This window comes from Neocloeon triangulifer, unplaced genomic scaffold (genome assembly GCF_031216515.1).
Source record: "Neocloeon triangulifer isolate White Clay Creek 2 clone unplaced genomic scaffold, ASM3121651v1 ptg000014l, whole genome shotgun sequence".
In the NCBI taxonomy this organism is placed as follows: domain Eukaryota; kingdom Metazoa; phylum Arthropoda; class Insecta; order Ephemeroptera; family Baetidae; genus Neocloeon; species Neocloeon triangulifer.
Genome location: NW_026775556.1, coordinates 4,523,145 through 4,546,648, shown reverse-complemented (window position 1 = coordinate 4,546,648; position 23,504 = coordinate 4,523,145). Strand labels below are relative to the sequence as shown.

The 23,504-nt window shown below is 36.8% G+C and overlaps 2 protein-coding genes and 1 long non-coding RNA gene across 5 annotated transcripts in view; 2 read left to right on the top strand and 1 right to left on the bottom strand.

Moving 5' to 3' along the window:
* Window positions 1-243: 243 nt before the first annotated feature.
* On the top strand, window positions 244-2,291 carry LOC132201138 (CAAX prenyl protease 2). Of its 2 annotated transcripts, none has more exons than XM_059627075.1 (7): window positions 244-393; window positions 848-953; window positions 1,012-1,150; window positions 1,203-1,370; window positions 1,429-1,497; window positions 1,560-1,622; window positions 1,682-2,289. In XM_059627075.1, the coding sequence occupies exons 1-7, from the start codon at window positions 287-289 to the stop codon at window positions 1,894-1,896; spliced, it is 867 nt and encodes a 288-aa protein (XP_059483058.1). In that variant the 5' UTR covers window positions 244-286; the 3' UTR covers window positions 1,897-2,289. The 2 variants fall into 2 exon arrangements, with proteins under 2 accessions (XP_059483058.1, XP_059483059.1); XM_059627076.1 differs by lacking the exon at window positions 244-393 and adding an exon at window positions 567-663 and having other exon boundaries at window positions 1,682-2,291.
* Window positions 2,200-23,122, bottom strand: LOC132201134 (MICAL-like protein 1). Of its 2 annotated transcripts, none has more exons than XM_059627069.1 (9): window positions 22,983-23,122; window positions 6,858-7,023; window positions 6,108-6,304; window positions 5,942-6,045; window positions 3,726-4,666; window positions 3,542-3,671; window positions 3,046-3,485; window positions 2,753-2,985; window positions 2,200-2,693 (listed from the first exon to the last, which is right to left on the bottom strand). In XM_059627069.1, exons 2-9 carry the CDS (start codon window positions 7,007-7,009, stop codon window positions 2,509-2,511), a joined length of 2,382 nt encoding a protein of 793 aa, XP_059483052.1. In that variant the 5' UTR covers window positions 7,010-7,023; window positions 22,983-23,122; the 3' UTR covers window positions 2,200-2,508. The 2 variants fall into 2 exon arrangements, with proteins under 2 accessions (XP_059483052.1, XP_059483050.1); XM_059627067.1 differs by lacking the exon at window positions 22,983-23,122 and adding an exon at window positions 16,425-16,541.
* LOC132201140 (uncharacterized) overlaps window positions 4,245-23,504 on the top strand; it is a 37,203-nt gene continuing 17,943 nt past the window's right edge. Inside the window, exon 1 of the long non-coding RNA XR_009442237.1 lies at window positions 4,245-4,676. This is a non-coding gene — a long non-coding RNA (uncharacterized LOC132201140). The remainder of the gene's footprint in view (window positions 4,677-23,504) is intronic.

The window sequence follows — 23,504 nt, the reverse complement described above, 5'->3', positions numbered from 1 at the left end:
CGATCTGCAAAAATTGATCGGCAATTTTAGACCCTAAAAATACACAATTCATACAATTTTCGCAGCCTCGTGGATTTGAGTGAATAATTAATAAAAATAAATCTCAAAATTTTTCCAAATTCCCCAAATTTGAGTTGATTTTTAATGAGGTTTGCTAGAAGTGATCGATTGATCGATCAAGGGCGGCCCACTTCTGCACTTGCAGTCGCTAGGCAGGCAGACAATGACGGCTCTCGTCGACCAATGCGAGCGCTCCCTTGATACCACGTGACCTGCGGCCAAAACAATGGATGACGGCCTCTGGCACGGGCCCTCGCTTAGGGTGGCCGCCTGCTTTGCGCAGGCCATCCTGTACGTGGCCTCCCTCTATGTCTGGAACTCACCTTTCAACAGGTAAAAGCTGAAAGCAACCCTATTCGATTTTGCTTGGCGGCCTCTGGGGTTTGTGGCCTCGGACAGCCCTCGTTTCCCTGTTGCCACTCCACTCGGCGCTCAGGCAACCATGTGTTGTTTTTTTCTCTTATTGTTATTATGAATGTGGAACGCGGGATGATGGCCACGGCAAGTTTTTTTTTATTAAAAAAACTTTTTTTTATTAAAAAAACTTAATACATATTTTGTTGGCGAAAGACGAAAGCAGCTGCAAAAGAAACCGTGAAAACAGTCAGTTTAATGACGTATATTGTTTGTTTACATTTTTTAATACATATGTGTGTCAATCCCACCCTGATCCCTTTAATTCTTTATTTATTTCACTCTTTCCTATTTATAATTTTTTAAGTGATTTTGTATAATTATATAAAAATATTGTTTCATATTGAATAACCATGTTTATTTTTATTTTCAGGGACCATCCTTCAACCGTAAAAAGACGGTTTCTCAGTGCCTTTATGATGATGCTCATCTCACCCTTTTTTGTATACTTTTTCTCAACAGAAAAGCTTCTGAGCAAAGTAAAATTTTGAATTATTTTCTATAAAAAATTTTAATTTTTTCTCTTCTTGATTTAAGGCAAGCTTGTGGCAATTACTAGGATTGCGCTTTGAAGGGTTGTTGACTGCGGCGGTTGTGCCTCTCCTGCTGACCGCAATCCTCTTCCTTGGCCCCATAGCCATGGCAGTTCACACGCTCTCACCTAGACAGATGCTCAGTTAGTTGGAAACAAATCATATCAATTTCGAGAACTAAAATTCTGTCTGCAGATCCATCACTATTTATGCCTGATGTGGCTAACATTTTTTGGCTGCGAAACCACTTTGTAGCGCCTTTGTCTGAAGAGTTTACCTTCAGGGCATGCATGATGCCTCTGCTCCTCCAAAGTATGACACCCACCGCAGCTGTGTTATTTTGCCCAATTCCTTTTGGAGTAGGTCAGTAGTTTAACATAATAATAATCTGTTGGAATAAAAATTTTTTAATCATTTTCAGCACATTTTCATCACATGATAGAAAGGGTGAATACTGGAGTGCCTTGGAAAACTGCAATTATAGTTTCAAGTAATTGGAAATTAAATTTCACTCACAAATTAGATAAGCTTGATTTTGCTTGAATTTTTCAGCCTTTCAGTTTTGTTACACAACCATTTTTGGGGTGTACTCTGCATTTTTATTCTACCGAACAGGTTAGAGCTAAACATTAAATTAAGCCAAATAATTATTTATCGTTTTCTTCACAAATCAGGTCACATGGCGGCCCCGTTTGTAGCTCACGCGTTCTGCAATCTGATGGGCTTCCCTGATTTTGGTGCCCTGATGGCCCTGGAACGACCTCTTCGTACCAAGATGGCCACTTTGTTGGTACTCGGTTTGGTGGCGTGGATCGCCCTCCTGCTACCTTTGACATGTTCCAGTCTTTACCAAAACAAAATGGTCTGGACCACCACTACTGACGTCTGAAATTTTTAATCTGCAGTGATATTAGATTTTAAAACCACCGCTTCGAACAAAAAGTTCGATAATAATGCTGATTAGTTGACACTGTGTGCCATTTTTGAACTTATTACTACTACTGCTTATTTAACAAGTTGTGATTTTTTTGTTCTGTTTTCTTTTGTTTTACAGATTGTAAACATCATCAATGTTGGTGTTGAATTTCCTCTATTTCTCAATATAATTCTCTGCCTAATTTATTAATGAACTATTCTCAATCAGTCCCAAATTCCACTTGTTTAAAATGGTAAATTTAATGAAATCCAGAGGTCGATCCAAGGAAATTTTTTATTAGCAATCAGCATGTTGCTAGCTTTCTATGAGTAGTTCTTGTCACATTTCATTTACTTATATGGTACGAAAAAAATATGAGGCAAAAAATTTTACAATATTTACATATTTCAGTTATATTGCTCTTAAAAAATAGTATAACAGGCAGGCAGTAAACAAAATAGAATTCTATTAAGGCACTTTATAGAAGCGCTGACTAAAAACAATCAGCAAATTCAAAGATAATAATTAAGTCAAAACAAAAAGTTGAGCTATGAAAGAGTAACAATTATTATTGCTCATTTTAATTCAAAACCATTTCTTCTTGGGCGATTTCTGGCTACTTTTGTTAGGGGAGTTTTCTGCGTCTTTTAGCTCCTTGGCTTCCTTATTCTTTTTCTTATCCTTCTTGCCCTTCTGGAGCAACTTGATTTTCAACTTCTTGCCCTTGGCCTTCATCACTTCTTTCTCTTCCTCTGGTTGGAGGTGGCGATCTGTAATAAATTCATAGTTTATTAGTTACAAGTTCTTAAAAATTTGGAGATAGATCTACCTGAAATCATTTGCCTGTGCTCTCGAACGCTTTTATCCTCATCAGCCTCTCTCTTCCTATCCATTTCCAAACAATCGACTATTTCGTTTCTCTGCTCGACAACTTCCACCAGTCTATTAATGAGCTCCTCCTCCAGAGCTACATCCGCCTCCACCTTGTCTTGTTTTTGAAGCAAACAACGAATCCGCCACTCAAGCTCAGCTTGTTGCTCCTCCAAACGGTGCTGTCTTTTCCTAAATTTTCAATTGTCAGATCAAAAATAAAACAAATTTCACAAAAAAAAGAAAACTTACAAGTACATGAGCTCCGCCTGTCTTCGGAAGAGTTCGTTCTTCTCCATGACGAGGTCCATCAGCTGCATCACCATTTCCTCCACATCCACAGGCAGGCTGTGTTCGTCTTCGGCACTGACACTTTTCTCCAACCTTGTCCTGATTTCCTCCTCCAGTCGGACGCCCTGTTTTTCCAGGCCTCGTTGCTGCACTTCAATCATTTCCAGCTCTCGTCGAGCTTCTTCTATTGGAATGGCAATAACCTGCCGCCTTGGAGGAATCGGGAGTCCTGGCGCTGGCCGCTTTTTGCGTTTCCACTCACCCTGGTGGCTCTTTTCCGGCGCCACCTGCTGCCGTCGGTTCAGTTCGTCTTTGGTTTCCTTTGGCGGCGAGCTGCCAGGTGGAAGGGGCGCTCTCCGATTTTTGCGCGCCTTACTCAACGTGCTGGAGGGAGACGGTGTCTGTGAAAATAAGAAAAATGAAATTTTTTTTTTTTTGAACAGGGGGAATTACTTACAGGAGTTGTGTTGTTGGACGCTGTAGGTGGAGGTGGTGGGGGCGGTTTTTTCTTCTTTTTCAAAGAACCCAGCGGACTGCTGGCTGGCAGAGAAGTTCTCGGCATTGGATTTGGAGTGGAAGGAAAGTCCCTGTTAATAAGAATAGTATTAGTTTTTCACGTTTCAATAATGCTAAATTATTACTTTTGAAAGGATCTGGGTCTTGGCACTGGCTTCTCCTCCTCTTCTTCGTCACCATCTTCCCAAAAGGGATTCAGACTTGGCTCCACGGGGATTAATCTTCTAGGAGAGGGTTTGACCTCCTCCTTGACCTCTTCCTCGTCGGAGTCTGAACCAAATGGGTTTAGCGAAATGACCTTCTTTGGGCTTTCTTTCTTCTCTTCAACTTCTTCCTCTTCATCTCCAAAGGGATTCAAATCGTCGGGGTACACTTTCTCCTCCTCTACTACAATTGTAGGCATTTCTTCTTTTTGCGCCTGTTGAATTTCGTCTTGTTTTGTGCCTGTCGTTTCCAAATCAGAGCTGCTATGTACACTGGTAATACTACTATTGTTAGTCATTATTTGCATAGGCTTATCATCAGCTTTTTCCTCTTCTTTGTCTTCCAAAAGCCACTTGCTGACCACTGACGGTGGCGCCGAGGTGGGCAGTTCGGGCAGCACCTCAGCTTCCTGTTCTTGTGGCTTTTCCTCTTCCTCTTGATTTTGCTCCGCTGACACTTCTTCTTGTGAGATCACATTGAGATCAAGAGCGCTGCTGGTAACATTGTGGTTGTTGGGGGCGGAAGGGGGCGAGGGAGGCGGGTGGTGCGCCTCGAGGGCGCTCTCGCACGAGGCGCTCCACTCGTCGTCCTGGTCGGGTGCGGGGGTGGCGACTTCCTCATTGTCACTGTCCGTCTGCTCACTGCTCTCCCGAGGTGCGCGTTCTTCGTCAGGGCACACCTCGCAGCAGTAGACATGACTCTCGGTCTCGTAGCAGTTGGCCAGGCTGAGTTGGGCGCCGCAACGCGCACAACGCAGACACCGCCGATGGAAGGTGCGGCCGCCTATACGTAATCGCTCAGCCAGGAAGACAGCCTCTCCGCACCCCTCGCACAACTCCCGACGTCCCAACACCAACCCGCTCTGGAAAAAGGTAAATCAAACCTTTAGAATTGGTTTTATTGACAGGGTGGGGAAACTGGCCAGGGGTCGAATTGAAAAATAACATTCTAAATTTTAAAAAAATGTAGATCAAAATTTGACTTCATAAATCAATGCCTTATTTTTTTTATTATATTTATATCTATTACCATTTTTTAGCATGGGAAACTGCATAAAAAAATTTATTTTTTAATTACTAAAAAATCGAATGATTTGATTAATCATCTAAATATTAGGGAGTGAAACGTTTTTAGTTTTAATTTTATCTTTTCCCACGGCTTTAGAATTCTCAGCAAAGTGAATTTTCATGTAAAAGTTTTTGATATCAATTTAATAGCCGCGTGGGCGCCAATTGAAGTGGTTATCTCGCGCGCCGAGCAAGACCGACCGCGAGCGGTTGTACTCGCGGCCGCGAGATCGCGTAGTAACTTTAACAAAAGTCCGGCAAAATTCAAAAGTCAGCATTGAGATCACCAAGCGTGACCTTAGCACAAAGGGTGCTCAGATTCAACTAAAATGAAACTCGTTTATCCAGCTTTGTTAAGGGAGTGGGGAGGGGAAACAACGGGAGACGCATTTACCTGCTTTTGCTAGCAGAATATTTCTGGCTTATATTGGCCAATAATGTCCAAGCTATCATCCTGGGGAGCAAAAATAGTGCCAAATTAAATATTTTTCAATAAAATAAATATATACAAAATCCATCGTTGTACAGAATAATGTGAAAGAGAAGATGACTAATATAATAATTATTAAGTGTAAAAATTAAGAAAGATGTAAAACACATGACAAAATGCTCACTGTAGATTTCAAAAAGGACTTTTCAGTCATTAGTAAAACGTTAGATACTTCTTTCACAGTGAGCCCAATTAAGAAATTTTCTAATTTAATTGGATCCATAGACCCAGACATTAGAAACATTTAATTTAAAAAATGTTAAAATTAAAACTAATTTAGCTCATTAAGTCTACAGGAACTATATAATATTTTATACATACAGTTTATAGAAAAGTGAAAGAACACATTTTAAAAACAACCAAAAAGTCCACTCACCAACCATACCAAAGTATTATTTAACCCAAAATTTTTGTACTTTATCCATTTCCACACAAGCATTTTGCCATGGTAATTAATTGAATCTTGTCACTGTTTTTAACTCCCCAAAAAAATTACCAGAAATATTTCCCGTTATCAAAAGAGGCAACAATGCTTGTGGTGGGGTCTTAAAAGTTGCATGCGCTTTACTTCAAAAATCACCTTTTTCGGAGGCTGCTCGGACTCCGGGGTGGTAACAGGAGTGGAAGGGTTGCTTGCACTGTTCTCTCTCCTCAGAGGACTGCCACGGCCTGGTGAGATCAGACCTGAGACAAAAACCAAACAGAAAATTCAAGTTAAGTAATTAAGCGTAAAAAGTCCAAATTACCCATGGCAAAGGAAGCCTCGCCAAAAGCTCTGTAGTACTGGGCGACATAGGTGAGCACCGAGAGACGATCTGGAATTTGGCACTCGACCATGTCTTCAGCGTCCAGCAGGGCAGGGATCCCCAGGTGGCGCTCAGCAGTGGTGAAGGCAAGGTCATTGTTGTAACGGGCGTCTTTGCTCGTCAGGCGGTCAAATTCACTGAAAAAACAATATATTAATTGGTCGATTAGTTTAAATTTAACCTAGCTTTAATAATTATAATTATGTTGACAGAATGAATCGAATTAATTTCCTGAAACTCATTCATAAAAAAGAATAAAAAATTATTCATAAATTTGATTGCTGTTTTTATGTCTCTATAAATAATAAAGTAAAACTCAATTTCATTGGTAGATAATCATAAGATTAAATTATTGTTATTATTATTATTAAGATTTAATATTGCTGTTTATTTCTCCACATTTTGATGAAGAGCGAATTAAATTTTTTTATTAAAATTAAACAAGAATAGTTATCCGTTTATTAAGATAATTCGCTTTTTCAAACATTAAAATAAACTCTCGATGGGTCTCCAACTATATAGGAAAATAATAAAGCCACTTTTATACCTCAACCCACGATAAGACTAAAAAAATCATAAACAAAACTTTTTGCATTTGAGATTCATTTAATTTCATAGAGCTGAAGCCGTTTATGGTCAAGTATTATATTGAGTAATGAAGTAATTGGTGTCAATTGACCAATTACTCACATGAGGTCCGGCCGGAAGCGATGAATGAGGGCGCAGAAGGCGAGTCCATCGCGCCAAGAGGTGGTCATGTTGTCGACCGAGACGCCAGGGTATCCCTCGGTGACCCTTCTGCACCAGATCTCCAACGCCTTTGTGCCGCGTCGCTCGCCCATCGTCAGTCTATCAGCTGAAACAGCGAGAAAAAAAATAAAGAAAAAGTGCACAAATATGGTTTAATTGGCTGCACACAGGATGCAATTTTCTCCGGCGAGAACGAAAGAAAGAGCCGCGGCATGTGTAATTTGACAGGCAGGAGCCAATAATAATAACGGGAGCAATCGGAGCAAAACTGGTCGAACCTTCTTTCTCAGGGCAGCAAAAAAGAAGTGCCGCCGCCGCCGCCGTCATTTCTGGGGCACAATCAAAAAATAATAACACGCGACGCCAGAAGGTTCTCACCTCACAGAGCAACCGCAGGGCGCCTTCGACCGGCAGAAACAGAAAATTTGGAATATTAAATTAACGGGTGTGTGATTTTGTGCGGACCCAGGTGGGAACTTTGAGGTTTGCTGTCATAAAGTTTTTATTTCTGTCGACGATTAACGCCAAGCGACTGATAGATTTAGAACCAAAGAAACAGTTTTTATGGTCATTGGTCAATTTTTCTAAAGAAACTTTTATTTAAAAAAGAATATATAAATAATTTCCAATGGTGGGAGGCAAATAAGTGGTTATATTTTGTAAATTTAATCTCACAGAATATTTAGTTTTATCGAAATTATTGTATAGAGTTGCCTTATGTTGAGATATTTTACAAAAGACATCGGAAAACAACAAATTTGGCATGAAAAGTTTTAAAATTATCAAATTTTATCCACTATTCTATATCCTTTTAATCAAATGAAAAGTGAAAAATAAGACAGAACCATAAAAAGCTCTCTCAATATACACCTGACCATTTAAAACAAAAAGGCACTCTCACGATAAAAACTGGTGATCAAACGAGTTCGGCCTTGACCCTCCGCTTGTCGAGTTGTCATTCATTTGTATGTGCGTTTTGTGGGTCAATTGACTATAAGAGATGCGCGTCTTGCAACAGGCCATTCTTCGGAATTGAATTTTAAAGAAGAAACACTCGGAGTGTACAATAAATTTTGATTCCCATTAGGCTCTTTTTATTTAAAAAATTTCCCTGCGCCGATCGGCGGAAAGGGTCAAAAGGCCAAGTGGCGAGTCAAAAATCAAAAACAAATAACGAACATAAAAAGAGATTTCTCTCCCAGCAGAGCAAGACCCTCGCGGGAAAACGAACCGACTGAGTCACACGGCCTTTGATTTCCACATCCTACTATAATTTTTCTCCATTTTTGGCGAGAAGAAAGAAAATAAACTGCGGAAAAGACAGAGCGAAAGGTCACATCCTTTGTACCGGCGATTAATTTCTCACAAATGAATTCCATTTATGGAATCGATGCGCGCAGTTTGCTTGGCCTTGCTGCCAATTTCGAAATTGCAGAGTGCGCACGTGTTGAAAGAAAATTATAAATAATCCGAGTTTCCGAGAGTTTCGGTTTATCCCAGAGAGACTCGTTTGCATATCGAAACCTGTCAAAATAAGAGCTTTTAGGGCAATGAATGAGCGGGAGATAAAAAGCAGCTCGTTAAAACACTCATTTTGAGACGCCCTATGCTTTTTTTTATACTCTGAATCGGCGAGTTGTGTGTCAATCAAGAGTTATAAAGCAGGGCAATTAAACGCAGATATGAACTGTTAATTTTGTTAATATAGAGGCGGAGATTGATTTGAGACGGAATATTTGTTTCTCCACTCCGCGGTCATCCTATGCGAGCGAGAAGTTGTTTTGCAAGGCGGCCCTGAAAGGTCACCTGACCGCCGCGGCAAAGAAATAAAAACCTCAGCATGCAACAGCAGAGGATAATATTATAAGAAAATAACACAAACGACCGAGCTGCGAGCCTGGCCTTAATTCTCGCCGCTCAATTATAATATTGCCGCCACCAGCATTTCAGTTTCAGTACTTCAGGTTTTAAGGAGGCCACGTGAAGACAAATGCTTGTCCAAAAATAAACATGCAAAAATACATGTATCTTATAAAAATATAAATATACAGTTTGGCACATTTGTGACGAAAAAAATTGAAATGGTAATATTAAATTATAATTGGAGAAATTATTAAAAGTGTTTTTCTTTTAATTTAAAATTAAGAGAGTGATGATTAATTTCAAACTTTTTGATTATTCAAAATAATCCACATTTTTAAATGCTTGTTTTTTTCGTTTTCTTTTTTTAATTTTCAGATTGTTTGCTATTTTTATTTTTTCCACTTTGACTTCTTTGTTTGTGTTCCCCTCATTGGAGCAAAATGCCCGCTGTGGACAAAAAAAAAATCCTAAAATATTAATAAAAAAGGTCTCTTTGAATATAATTTCCACTTGATTGCAAAAACCCTGGCTTTTAAAGGTTTTTGAAAGTTTTTTCAGGGCCAAACTGTTATATTTCTACGCGACCACATTAATTTAGTGAGTTTTGCGCAGAAATAATATTTTTGATTGGGGACCTTGATTTTTATTTCCTATGATATTCATTTTAACTAGGGCGCCATTAAATAACAAAGTTATTTTCACTACCAAATTTTCAACTGATACTGTTTATTTTTTACTCTTAATTTAATTAATTGCTCCTGTTCCAAAAATTTATAGGACCACTCATATGAAAGCAATAAAAAAATACAACATCCAAATTAAAAAATCCTGGAAGGAAACTTTTTTTTATCAGAAGGAGTTTATAAATCTAGTAATGAAATCCTGCAATTAAATTTTAGTGGCTTTAAAAGCACTATAGAGTTTTAGCAAGTTTTAAGATTTGAAAAACAAAAATATAACCGCAGAATTTTCTATAAATTTGATATAAACTAAAATATTTTAACTCGACAAAAAATATTGTCAAAATTTGAGCAAATTTCAAATGATTGTGGGCGCGTTGGAAGGCGGATTTGATCGCACGTGTGTTTCAATGAGGAACAACAAAGCAATGGGAGAACAAATTGAGGATAAACGCGAGTGTGCGGAGAGGTCAGTGTTTTTATTTTCCTGCTGCTGGCAGCCGAAGGAGCCGCCGCCGCCACCGCTCAAGAAGTAGGTTTTTTCTTCTTCGCTTCAGGTCCCGCTATACGTTCGAGTGCTAATCACATTACGGGCAGGCCTCTTTATTGTTGTTTGTAAAAACCGACACACACATGCACTCCTATTCCTCCGCGCCTTTTCATCAGACACATTAATATTCACGGCCCAAAATCATCTACCGTAAATGATTTTCGCTTTGTGCCTTTAATTTCCTAACAAAATATTTGAGGAGTTTCTTTGAATTTCTCCAGACGCAATCAGGTGCGAAGACGGAAAAAGCAGGAGATCCTTGCAGTGTTTGATGAAATGTCACTCTGCACAAAGGGTTGGTCTCTTTTGCCTGAGCATTCCCACGCTTTCTCAATTGTCTGCAGCACAAAAAGCAGCAGACTGGCAAATATCGAGTTTCACCCTTTCTTTCTTTTTCTCTTCTTAATTCTTTTCGCGCAGCCTCCCCCACGCCGAGCAATAACAGAAGAAATTCCAACGTGCAGGACGAACAAATATTATATTCCTTTCAGGGTGCGACCGCGTGACCCTGAGAGATGGATGAATTCATCAAAAGTGCACGCGAGCTACGGGATAAAAATGGCGTGCAATAAAAATGGGGATCGCGTGAGAGCAGAACTGAAGTGAAGCTGCGGCCGCAGGGTCTGCTTTTTGGCCCAACCTGATTTTTTGAGCCGCCCTGAGCGTCTTTTTTTCACGCGAACCACCCAGAAACTCATTTCGCCCGCGTGCATATACGCACCGGTATCCAGAATTAAAAACTTTATTAAGTTTTTAGTTGAAATGCCGGAACTTTTAATTGTTTCTCAATAAAAATTCATTCCTCTCCTCCATTTTAAAATAATATCCAGAAAAAGTTATTAAAATGTTAAACTTGAATAAAGATTTCGTAGATAAAAAAATTGAGGGGTTAAAATTGAGACCAAATTATTTGAGGGAGGCATTTTTGCCACTTTGCATTTTTTATAGTTTTCCCAAGAATTAAGTTCTTTGATTTAATTTAAACAAAACATTAATGCGAAAAGGTCAGGTCACAAGGAATTATAACCCTAAAAGTCAGCGAATTCTAGGTCAAAATTTGTCGATTGGTTTGATCAAATTACTCCAGCAAGATTTGTTTTTGAATTATAAAAAAAATTATGATTATAATTTTTACTCTGCTTTTTTATTTAAATTTTTATTATCTTTTATTGGCCTGCAACGATAAGAGATAACAGCTCTTTCTTGATGACCAGGAAAGCCGTAGTTATTTCCGTGCCACTTAATTAAATGTTTCTGCATTTGAATTTTTATCCAATGGTCTTGCTCGCTTTTTTCCTCAAGTCCCATCTGCCCAATTCTGCAGCGGCTGAATTAATTGCAAACGTTAGAGCGCAGATCCTGCTCTCTCAGCTCTAATTCCGTTTGTAGCACACAAGAATTAAAGTCCTTCTCGCTTTTATCATTTAATCACACTTCCTCTCTTATCAAACAGATAACGCGCAAGGTAAATAGCTATTCTCTAACACCAAACCACAAATCATCAAAAGCATATAAACCTTCAAATAATTGGAAGAGAAAAGATTTTCTTTCACGGTCACCATTTGTGTGTCATCGTCTCTTTTACTGTTTTGATGGTTCCATATTTTTCTTCCTCAATCTAATAATTGACTTTTACAGCTTCAATTATGAGAGGGATTTCTTTCTCCTAATTACATCTCCTGCGTGTGATCTGATTTTGTAACACACACGGCAAACCATATCTGAAATAATTATTTCTCTCTCCTGCAGTCGCTCCCGGCGTTTGCGTAATTTTTTAATAATCTCTTTCTATATATCCCTGATATAATTGGCCGAAACGAGACAAAATAATAAATATATATTCGAGAGAGTGCGGTCGAAATCAACTAGCGGCACATCCGTTTCCCCTTCACGAATTCCAACCCCACAGGTATATGTAATTTCCGCTCCAAATTAAAATTAAAACTCGCGCGGCCGTCACATCATGTAAATGAAAATGCAAATTTCACTTGGAAAGCGGTGCTTGCGTTTTTTATGTTATCACGCTGCGCACACACTTATATATCTTGTGTTTCAGCTCCAAGCGATTCGAGCAAAAACATTTCCTTCTCTTGCTCCTCAGGGCAACACCGGAAATGTCGAAAATCACGCCGAGATTGTTGAGCTACAAGAAATATTTTTTTTTATATATATTGTATTTTTTGAATTCATTCAGTAGAAAGAAAAGTTTTCGCGTGAATAAGCAGGCGAGCCAATTGGGAGCGTGGAGAGGCTAAAAAGTGTAATCACGCAAGGGCTCAATTAATTGTTTTATTATTTGCCAAGGCGTTGATTTAATTTGTTAATTTTGCAATACTTTGTAAGCCAGCATAAAAAAATTTAAGAAAAATGAACTAAAAAAAGAAAAAATACAAATTTGCTTTATATATACCGACTAATATTAACAATGAGTCACGTTTAAGCCTATCTTTTGAACCAAAAATCATAATTTAAAGAAAGTTTAAAGCATAAACCGGCATAAACTATTACAAAAAATATCAAACTTTTGATTGAAAATGCTGAAACTCAATATTTGGCCGTACATTGTTCAAATTCAATTTTGAAACGAATTTGGAGACAAATTTAGAAAAAATTGTGCACATACCAAGACAATATTATTTTCGGACCTTCTGCCAACCGCTAGCGCGTTTCTCGTCTCTTTCTCTCCCAGTGACAAAAATGACGACCGGAAACAGCAGCCCCAAAACAGTTATGGAAACAAACAAGCGTCGCGGCGCATGTGATGAGCATGCAGTTGCTGTGCTGATTTTTCTTTTATATTCAATTTCGGTCACGCCTCTCGCTCTTTTCATTTTATATCGCAGTCGGACGCGGCGAGAATCACAAATGCGTTGATAATTATCAAGTCTCTAATTTTACATTATTCGAAAAATTGTAATTCCGCTCTCGACGAAAGTTGAGCTCGCCGCAGTTCATAAAACGGAGCCTCGGGTCAAGAAGCGGCGGCGCGACCTGCTCGCAAGCGGGTCAGCAGGAAGCGCCAAAAACAAGCACCTGCTCCACTCGCTGCTCCTTTTGGGCACCTCCGCGTGCTAATTTCAACTCGCGCTGCTGCAGCTGTTTGAATTAATTATTGTTATTTTCAGCCGTTTCGTATTTTTTCATGCTGGTTGTGCAACTTTGAGCAAATAATCGATATCGAGTTGAAAAACATACGAAACGGGATTATCCGTTTGCATGAGTAAAAATTCTTAAGACTTCCTTCTGATGACGAAATTGTTATGCAAAACTTTATTACAATTTCCAATAAGCCGGAAAATTGATACTCGAGCGAAGGGAAACATTAAACGGATATCAACACCTTTTTTATATAGATTGTAATAAAATACCAAATACATCATCTGATATTGGAAACTGATATTCTTTTCAAAATGTCGTCAATACTGAACTTTAAAACCGCAAAAGTACACTTTTTTCATTGATATTAGTCTTTTAAAATAATTGCATAAAAAAATATAATGACGGATGTGACAGCAATAATATCATTTGGGAAGGGCAGATGTCAGATCTAAAAGATGATCCGATTTTTGAATGTTTAGGTCAGTCTGGAATTTTTGCGAAAAAAATGCCAATCAAGTTGATTGGCCAAAATATCCCCCTATTGGCTGTTTTTTTTTATGAAGCACTTTGGGGATTTTACCATATTAAATTTTAACTGTTTTTATTCATTTTAAATAGTTCCTGTTATGTCCTTCTCCAATTATATATTTCAGTAAGAAATGGAAAAATGACATTGGCCATAAATTGGAAAGTGCAGCTTGTTTTGAAAATTGCACCGCAAATCAATCAAAGCCGATTATCTTTTATGGTGTATTTATTCAAAAGCTCTTGAGGCTAAACGCGCTTGTATGGTTTTTCAATAAGCGGCTTTTAACAAACTCTCCATTTACGAGAGAGTCAAATTGCAACTTATTAGCTTCTCGTTAATGCGCTCTTTTTTAATTATGCCGCCGAGACACAAAAGGCCAAAAACCTCTTCACGTGCCTCTGCTTTTTAAGTAAGTTACAGGATAGTTTTGCGCTGGTAAACTTTCACTTGCGCAGCAGCACGCGAGACGACATGAAAAGCCATTCAAAATTCACAACAAAGCCCCGCAAACAACAGCAACCCATTCTCATCGAGTGCACTCTCAATTTGAGTTTTTTTTTGTCCACCTTTCAAAAGTTTCTTATTATCAAAGCAGTTTATTGCGTGCATTGTGCGCAAAGGACACAAAATTAAATGGCAGAACACATTTTCATTTTGCAGGCGCGATTTCGAAACTTTTTTATCTGCCGAGCTGCATCAGCACACAGGGACGGGTGTAATTTGATTTTATATACGCCCCGGTGTGTAATTTCGCCTTTACAAAAGCAGCCATTAAAAAAGCTCTGTGTTTTGAAGCGGTGAAAGTCGCGCGCCGGCAAAAATTACTTCATAATTCGACGCTTAATCAGCCGCACCACTGCTCGACGCCGGAACTTTTCTCTCCGAAAATCGGCCGCACCCTTTGCATCTCCCTGCTTTAAATGATAAACTTTTTTGCTTTTGATTCGAATGAGTGGCAAACTGGTTCAAAAAAGTCATGCAATTGGTGCGAAAAGAGACAAGCATTAGAGGAGAACAAAAAGTTATGGCATAACGGCACTCGACGACGACTGTAAATTTATCCAACAAAGACAATAGTGACTTGCAGAAATAAAAATATCGCTGCCGAATTCAAATACTCGGCAGTCTTCCTTAAGGTGCGGGACATGAAGACCTCAGAAAGCTAAACAGTTACTAAAGAGCGACGCAGCAAGGCTTTTCACGAAAAGTTAACAATAACTCTTCATAAAATTATATACGTTTTGTCATTAGTATATAATTGTAAAATCCCATGCAAAGATTTAAAATTTAGCTAAAAATGAGATAAAAAAGTAAAACTAAAATGACATTTATAACCAAAAGGCATTGCACTGTAAAATGTTAAGATCGGAAAGTCACAAGGAATCAAAATAGAAAATAAAGAAAGAAAGTTTCAGGTTGCAAACTTTTAGACCAAAGCTTTGATCAAAGGTCCTCCCATTTTTTTTTTAAGCTACTCATTGAAACTTTTTCTTTAAATTAACACTCTTATCTCATTATCCCAATTGTTAACGTATGAAAATATTTTGGTTACATCAACTTTTAAGTTAGATTTTTGTTTCGTTCTACTTCGCTCGTTGGCGCATAAACTTTGCGTATATGACCTTTTTTGTCGGAACAAGATTGATGGCGTTTGCCTAATGCAATTCTTTAGCGAAACGAGCGTGGGCCGAGCGAACTTGATGATCAAAACAAAGCATTTAAGGAAAATGCCCAAAGAAAAATCTTGTGTTTTCTCGTGCGCCGTCGGTTTTGCTGCTTTGCATCTCTTGACGGCTGTGCATGTAATAAATAAATAATTGTGCTTCATTATGCGCGATAGAATAATGCATGCAATGTCGCTGGGTTGAAAGAACAGCTAGGTATGGAGTAATTGCGGCCTGCGAGTGCGTACAATAAACAAGATAAGCCGCACACGAAAAATGCATCACTCTTTTATGGCACACGTGCGTTTCGTAATTTCTGCGCCTTGCGCCATCAACCAGCTCCGAAATCTCTTTTAGCACCTCTTCATTAAGGGGCTTAATTAATTATGAACCTAAACGGGTCTTAAAAACAGCCGTTGGAGTAAAATTTTGTAATTTTCTGGGGAAATCATAAAGCGATTTTTTCTCGTTCAAAAATATTGACAATTTTGGTATAGTAAAAAAAAATATTAATTTAAAAATAAAATAAAGGTTTTATATGATTTCTTTTTTAATAGAAGGCAACTCAAGTAGACCCTTGAATTTTTTTCAAAAGGTGACAAAGGTGCGTGCGTCCTCTTTCAACTCTTTGCTCTTTTCATTTACTTTTGGTGCGGGTTTTGTGTTTCCAAAAAAAATTAGAGCCTCTATGCCCGTTTCGATGCACTGCCCTGTTTGCTCTCAGCATTCTCGTGTGAATTGAGAAGACGTTTCTGTTTGAACGAGGAAAATCAAACAAAAAGCTAGATAGAGTAAGTTGAGCTGAAGGAAACCAGACGTGAGTGTGTTTTCCTGAAATCGCCCGCAGCTCTTCTGCTTTCATGAAAACACGCAAGTACAAAATTAGTCAGTCTGCAGGCAAATGCATTGAAACTCACGCGGTGAACAAATATCGTTGACCTCTACCGCTCCAACTGCATTCAAAGCAATTAAATTAAAGATAATAATTTATAGCAATGAAATTATGCAGTTTATCAACTAAAATTCATTGTTTACTTAAAAAACTGATATGTTTGTAAAAAAGATTTAACATAAAACTTCATAGATTTGATCAAGTTATTAAAATTGAAAAATTTTACTTACAGGGGCAGAAGTTTGAATCGAAGCTGAGGAAATTCAGAAGGTGAAGTGCGTATGTCAGAGTTCGGTTCGGCTTTGGCGCGATAGAAAAAGCGACTGGCCGCGTTTGTTGGTGCAGGTCGCCCCTTTCCCCCCTCCCTCGGTTCCCCTCTCGCTCTAGACCTCCTGGCAAGTCGAGGGACGGACAAAAAACAGAGACCCCGCAGGCTCGACGGCTTTCCTTTTTTCTCGAGAATAACCATCAGTCTTTTGAGGCCTGAAAACGCACCCTCCTCCGCCTGCTTTTGTTTGCCCTGGAGATTCCCAGCCAGGTACATATTCGAGATGGAGCGAGCAGGAAAAAGTGAATAGAGATGTTGACAAGAGCTTTTTAGTTTTTATGTATTTTGTTTTCGAGGGGAACCACGGGGAAACTTGGCGCCCACGTAACCGAAAACCACAGCTACTGCCTAATAAAATTTTTCTCCTAAAATAAGGTTCCAACATTAATCTTATTTAAACTGTAAACCTTTCGGAAACTCAAATAATTAATTGAAATTCTTGATAAATAGAAATTTGCGGTTCAAATGATTTTTTTATGACAAAAATTATCTAGAGACAAAAATTAACCTCCAAAGTTATACTCCTTTCTTAGGAATTTATTGTGACGTGGAAACTTTTTGCCTTAAATTTCTATTCTAAAAATTTAATAATGTTTGACTTACTTGGCTTTGGCTGATCACTTTTTTCAATATTTTATAGATAAGTAATTTTCTTAAGAATTAAAGACCATGCAGTTTGATGCAGTTAATTCTTTTTTAGAAAACTTGAATGAAAGCAAAAACGACTTTTGCCAAATTTCTCTTGTTCTTGGCTAAATTCATTCTTGAAATTTCATCCTTTTTCAAAAGGAAGCCACAAAACAACCTTTCTCACAGTATTTTTGAAAGACGCACAGATTGAATTTCAATCCTCAGCAGAGGCGTATCGTTTTCATTTTCGGTTTGCTCTTCAAAATCCTATTGTTAATCCTTTGGTGCCTGCATCAATAAAATTCTAAATTTAAGGCTCGTTCAGCCCCCGCCTGTTGCCCGCACACCTGCCCTCAGGGCAGATGAATATTTTTCTTCCCGGTCCAATTAAGCAGCCAGTCGGCTTTTTCCTTTCGTCTGATTTATTCTAAGCATCAATGGAGCACCGCGCTATCCCGAGTGAGAGGGGAAGCCAGAAAAGGGACCTCTCGCTGCTCCATGGTGCGTGCACGTTGTATATAAAATTTTCATAAAAAAGCCACTCGTTTTTTTTTTCATATACCCATTCACGTTTGAAAAGGGAATAATTTTCAAACTCAGCCGGACGAAACGTCTCGAATTCAGCACCCGAGCGTGTAAAATATAAATATTGAAGAGAAATTTCCACGCGAGCTTATTAGAGATAAGGTCTAAACTCTTGATTGTTTACCGGCCTAATTGTGGGAAATGAACTTGCCAAGGTCGCACTTTTGTCTTTTCGCCGAAACTATTTATTTATAATAATATATATATTATAGAGCATTTTTTTTTATAATTATATTTTTTTCTAATTTGGGCGGCGCAAGGGCGATGCGCATATTATTTTTTTTAATCCTCCAATATTTATTCACGCCTTCGGCTCTCGAACAAATTAATTTCGCACACCAGATTAGATATCGAGCAAGGACCCATTGTTATAGAGTGCTTGGCCAATCGTGCAGCATTGTTGCCGCAACAGCACATTAAGGAAAAAAGTTGCCGAGTGTGTACTTTATGAGAAAATGAGCTCCTGGTTGCACTCGGCAGCAGCAATTGTTATCTCGCGGCGGCTTTGCGAAACGGTGAGCATTCATTGTCAAGAGGCCAAATTCATGCCAAAAACGCTCTAATAAACTCAGAATAAATTGCAATCGAATTAGAAAAAAAACCATTGCACAAGAAAGGTAATGAGACGAAAATAAGGTCAACCTAAACATGGTTATACAGTAACCATGAATTTGAAGTTGGAATCAAATGTAATAAATAAGTAGAAATGGGATTTAAAATTTAATATTAATTAAAATTTAATTTAAAAAAGATGGCTTTTTACAATAAGCGATCTATGATTTTCATGATTTTTAACAGATGTTAGTTGTTAATAAATTTTTATTAAAAAGTTCAAGATTTCCTTCTCGCTTTGTTTTTAAAATATTTTATAAAATTAAAAAAAATATTAAAGAAACGTTTCCTATAGATGCAGTCAATAAAAGATAAAAATTTCTCTGTAAATTTTAGCTATAAAGGTTATTAAAAGACCAAACAAATTAAGTCGATGCATCTTTGTTAGTATTTTAATTTCTAATATAGTTTTTAAATAAATGAACAAAATATTTATTTATAGAAGGAAAGATTGGATTTTATTTCAAACGCTCTGGATTATATTTTTCATATTTAGCTTAGGTCATGGACAAAAGCTCCCATTTTCATCCAAACAAATCTTTCAAAAATTCCTGTTCTCTGCTCAATCACTCTATGCATTTCTCGATCTGCGGCTGTCACTTGTCACTTGAACGTCTCTTTTCTTATCTCTACGCATTTTCTTTCCATCTTTATCCCCCTGCGTGACGCCTCAATACACATTTGTCTTCCTCCACCTTTCATGAGAACAAAAATAGTCCTGAGAGGGACAAACGATGCTCGTTAAAAGAAGCATTTTGCAAGAATCCGATATTTTCAAAACTTGTTTACTTTACGCTGCGTGTTCGGAACGTTGGGAAAGAAGGGGAACGGAAAATCGGTCTTGAGCAATTCCCAGATAAATTACATCCACAAACAAGTCACGTGTTAACATTTAACGCAGGGTTAAAAAAAAGTTTGAAAAACTAACAAAACAGTCAAGTTCCAAATTTTAATTGGCACTTCTTGTCAAGAGTAATTATTTTCATTTTTAAGATCATTGAAATTTTTAGGAACATTCGGGAACATTTAATTGGTTTGTAAACTTTAATTACTCAATTTATAGTTTAATTTTCAGTTGCAGAGAACACAGTTAAGTTTAAAGGAAATACAAGTAAAAAAGTGAAACTTAAAAAAGTTCCTGGTAAAAACGCTGGTTTATTAAAATAAAAAATAAATAAAATAGAAATTTACAAACCTAGGATGTGAACCAACACAGAAAACCATTCCGTTTAGAAAATCAAATTTTGTGCCGTGGAATTTTTATAAATCTAATCGATAGGCGGATTTTTATATATTTTTAAATTGCAAAACCGTAGTTTTTACAAATAAAGTATGTGAACCCTGCTTAAGATAAAACCGTTATAATTTTTGAAAATAAAAACTTCATTTTGGTGGAAATAAAACTTCCGATTTTCCCCCCCAAGCCATAGAAGAAGCTCAATTTGGGATTATTATATTATTTCGGATCCACCCCCACACGGGCTATTTAATTTTTTCCGCTCCTCCGACGTGACCTTGGCCAGAGAATGAATTTTTCTTCTGGCAGGTCGGGTTTGTCTGAAGAGGATTGAGAGAGCTGCGGGGCTGCTTTTGATTCACGGCAATCAAAGCGAGGCCTCCCAAGCAGCCCATTCTTTCCCAGCTTGTTCTCACTCCCTGCTCTTCTCTGCCGCGGCTCTCGGGATAGAAAAAACTCCCCTACTCATTATTAAATGGACACACGGGCCCATAAAGATAAAAATTCCATCGAAATTAAGACGCTCTGGGAACAAAATGCACCGCACAAATAGGAAAAATAAATTTATTTGTCTGTTCCCCAGAAAAGCCAATCTGCTCTGAAGGGACAAAAGCTTTTTTTCTGAGAATAAGAATAGTAAAAAGTGCTTGGTTTGTGATATAAAGTCTCTTTTTTCCAGAAAAAGCGATATGTAATTGTTGACTTTTAGGCTTGTTTATTTATTTATTTTATCTTGAATTTAATTTAAAATACAATCCTATTTGTCATTTGTCAGTTTCAATCAAGCCAAAATTATTCCAATGATAGCCCAAGGATTAAGCAAAATAGAAAAATCACCTTTTTTAAATTATATGTATTTAATTAATCAAGTTTGACAATTTATTTAAGCATCATATTTTTTTTTATAAAATTCTCAGATTTTTATCTTTCACATACATGATTAATTGATTGTTTCCAGTGAGTTGTAGTTTAAAATGAATATAAATGCCAACTATATTAGCTTTTAATCCTTTTAAAAATTGATAACATTCTAAACAAAAATTATTTGCGCAATGTAAGAAGCACTTCATTTATTTTCCTAAGTCAATAAAATAATTTAAAGAGCATCTCGATATTAGTCCATAAAAAATATTATAGATAAATTGTCCAATATTCATTTCTTTTTTTTGAGCGATTCTAAAAGTTTTAACGAATAAACAAGAATAAATTATTAGCATCAATATTTGACGTCAAAGCGAAAAAATTCAGATTGGATGATAAATATATTCAGGGAATTTCTCCTTTCTCATTTTGCGGTCTTGATAAGAAATTCAACCGAATTGCATCTCGTCTTTTTTTGAACCGCTGGAGCGGAATAGTGAATTTTATTTCATGCAAATTTCTCTGGCAAACCGCAGCACCAAAACGGTGCTCCGAATAATAAAATTCGATTTGAGAGCAAAAATTAATTTAATTGGCTTTCAGTCTCGGAGGGAAACAGAAAAATGGAAATTGTTATTGAATTTCGAGGTCAAGCGGCGTGTAATTTAGAAAATAATGCGGCGATGATCACGTTTGGTCAACTCGAGAGCAATAAAATATGAGCAGCAGAGATTGCTTCCAATAATTGCTGCTCGTTTGTATTATACCAATAAAAAGAAAATCGCGGCCACCGCTTTCCAATTGCTAGTTGCATTGACCGGCCGCAGAAAAGTTTTGTAATAATTGCTGCTACAAACGCTACTCAATGTCGTACACAACGTTTACCGAGAACACTTGCATTTTTATCCTCTGCTTTCCATTTCCACTTTCAATTCAACTTAATTCACTTCCACCAATTAAATTCACGATTAAATTGTTAATAATTAATAATTATTCTTCAATTATTCTTAAAATTGTTGAAACATATAAAGTAATACTAACAATTGATAAATTCACATTAAGTGAAGCAATTTTAAACATTATATAGAAATAATCGTGATTGCAAGTTCCTATTGAGGAAACGCCAATACAAGATAAATATATCAAAATTAAAATGTCACTGTTAATTAAATAATGTTTAAGATTAATAAATAAATAAATAAAAAGATTTTCCTAAATGTAATCTTATGAAGATTTTGCAATGTTCTTTAGAATATAAAATAAAATTTTAAGTTTTAATAGCCAATTAAATATTTGAATTATCATTTCACCTATTAAAAAAGAAAAATTAAAAAAATAATATATTATAATATAAAAATTTAAAGTTCTGATTGTTTTATGAAAAGATACGACTTCATCATACTTTTTAAAGACAGAGAGGTATTTATAAAGTTTTATTATTTATTTTGTTTTAATTGCAAAAAAAAAATTGAAATTTCTGAATTGGACAAAAATTTAGTTGAAATGTCAAAATATGTACCTAAAATAAAATTAATATTGTTTTCTCACTTTCAATTTAAACTTTTTATTTTTATTCAGATACACTATTTGATATAAATCCAATTTACTTATATGTTAAAGCTTCAAAATTTGGGACACCTGTTGCATTTTGGCTGGTTCTGGAACTATTTTTTTTTTTTTTGATATTCAAATCTCATTTTTCAAAACCACACATTAAGAAGCAATTTCCTCACATATAAAAATTTGGAATACGTCGAATTACGCCTGCGTCGTTCCACTTTTGACCACAAATTAAGGAGCAATTTCCATATAAAACGCAATGATTTTATCAATTTTATATTGATTATGGCCCTCTATTTAAGGAGAAAGTCATTTCTCTCGCAGCGATCGATGAGCCTCGCCGGCGCACGCGAAAAACGCCTCCGAGAGTTAAAAACTTCAATAAAAAAAACCGCCGTTGAATATAATAAAATAATAGCCCAACGACAGAAAACAAAACGCCTTTACATACACATGCGTGCTGTCAGTCGAAACAAAAGATGAGGCATTAAAATTCGCTGCACACGCATCAGAGAAAGATGATGTCAACAGAAAGAAGCTCATAGGAAAAACGTGCACGACGAGTCGAGATTGAATAAAATTGGATGACGTCATTTTAAGGGGTCGTCAGCAAAATTTTAAATAAATTTTATTCACAATTTTTCTATTGCAAATTATTATATAATTTAATGATTTGTTAAAAAAGACTCCCGAGGACTAATTTTTTAGAAAAAAAAAATTAATTGACCTTTGTCTCACGAAAGGACAGGCCAGCACATTTACGCAAAACACATAACAGTTCTTTTTATTTTTTGCTGACAAACAAAAAAAAAATCAGCAATATCAAAATAAAATTTCAGCTTGTTGAAAATTTTTTCTATCTGTTTTAGCAAAATAAACTTTACTTTAACCGTCTTAAATAGTCGAAATTCGACGATTCCATTAATTAAATTTGGCGAAAATTTGGCTGAAAGGCTAAAGTGACCTTTGACGTACCTGTAACGGGGCTGATGAGGGTGTTTAGGGATGATTCAGCTGCCGAGGGGCATCGCGAGTCACAACACTCGCGGCCGTCCAAGAAAACTGCAAAACTGCCAGCTGACTGACGGACTTTCTTTCCGCGCCACGCCCGCGCACTGTCGTCGTCGTCCACCTACAAGCTGCTGTGCCGCAATACTCAAATGCTCCTCTGGTTGCCTAAACTCTCACAGTGCCTGAAATTTTGTGAATTTAAAATAAAGAATAATTATCATTATGTTTGAAATCAATTTTGTAAAATAATAATTGTTAAATTTCGTTATCACGTCTTTCAAATGCATATTTTTTTTAATTGAGAAATAACGAAGACAAATATGAAAATAATAATTTAAAAAAAAAATACAGATTAATAAAAATGGAAAAAGGTTAAATTTGGATAAACAAAGGCTGAAATTAGTAGCAAGCTTACTAATATGAAATTTATACTTATATTTAAATAGGACTGAAATCGATATTATTATATTCACAGACAGTACATTT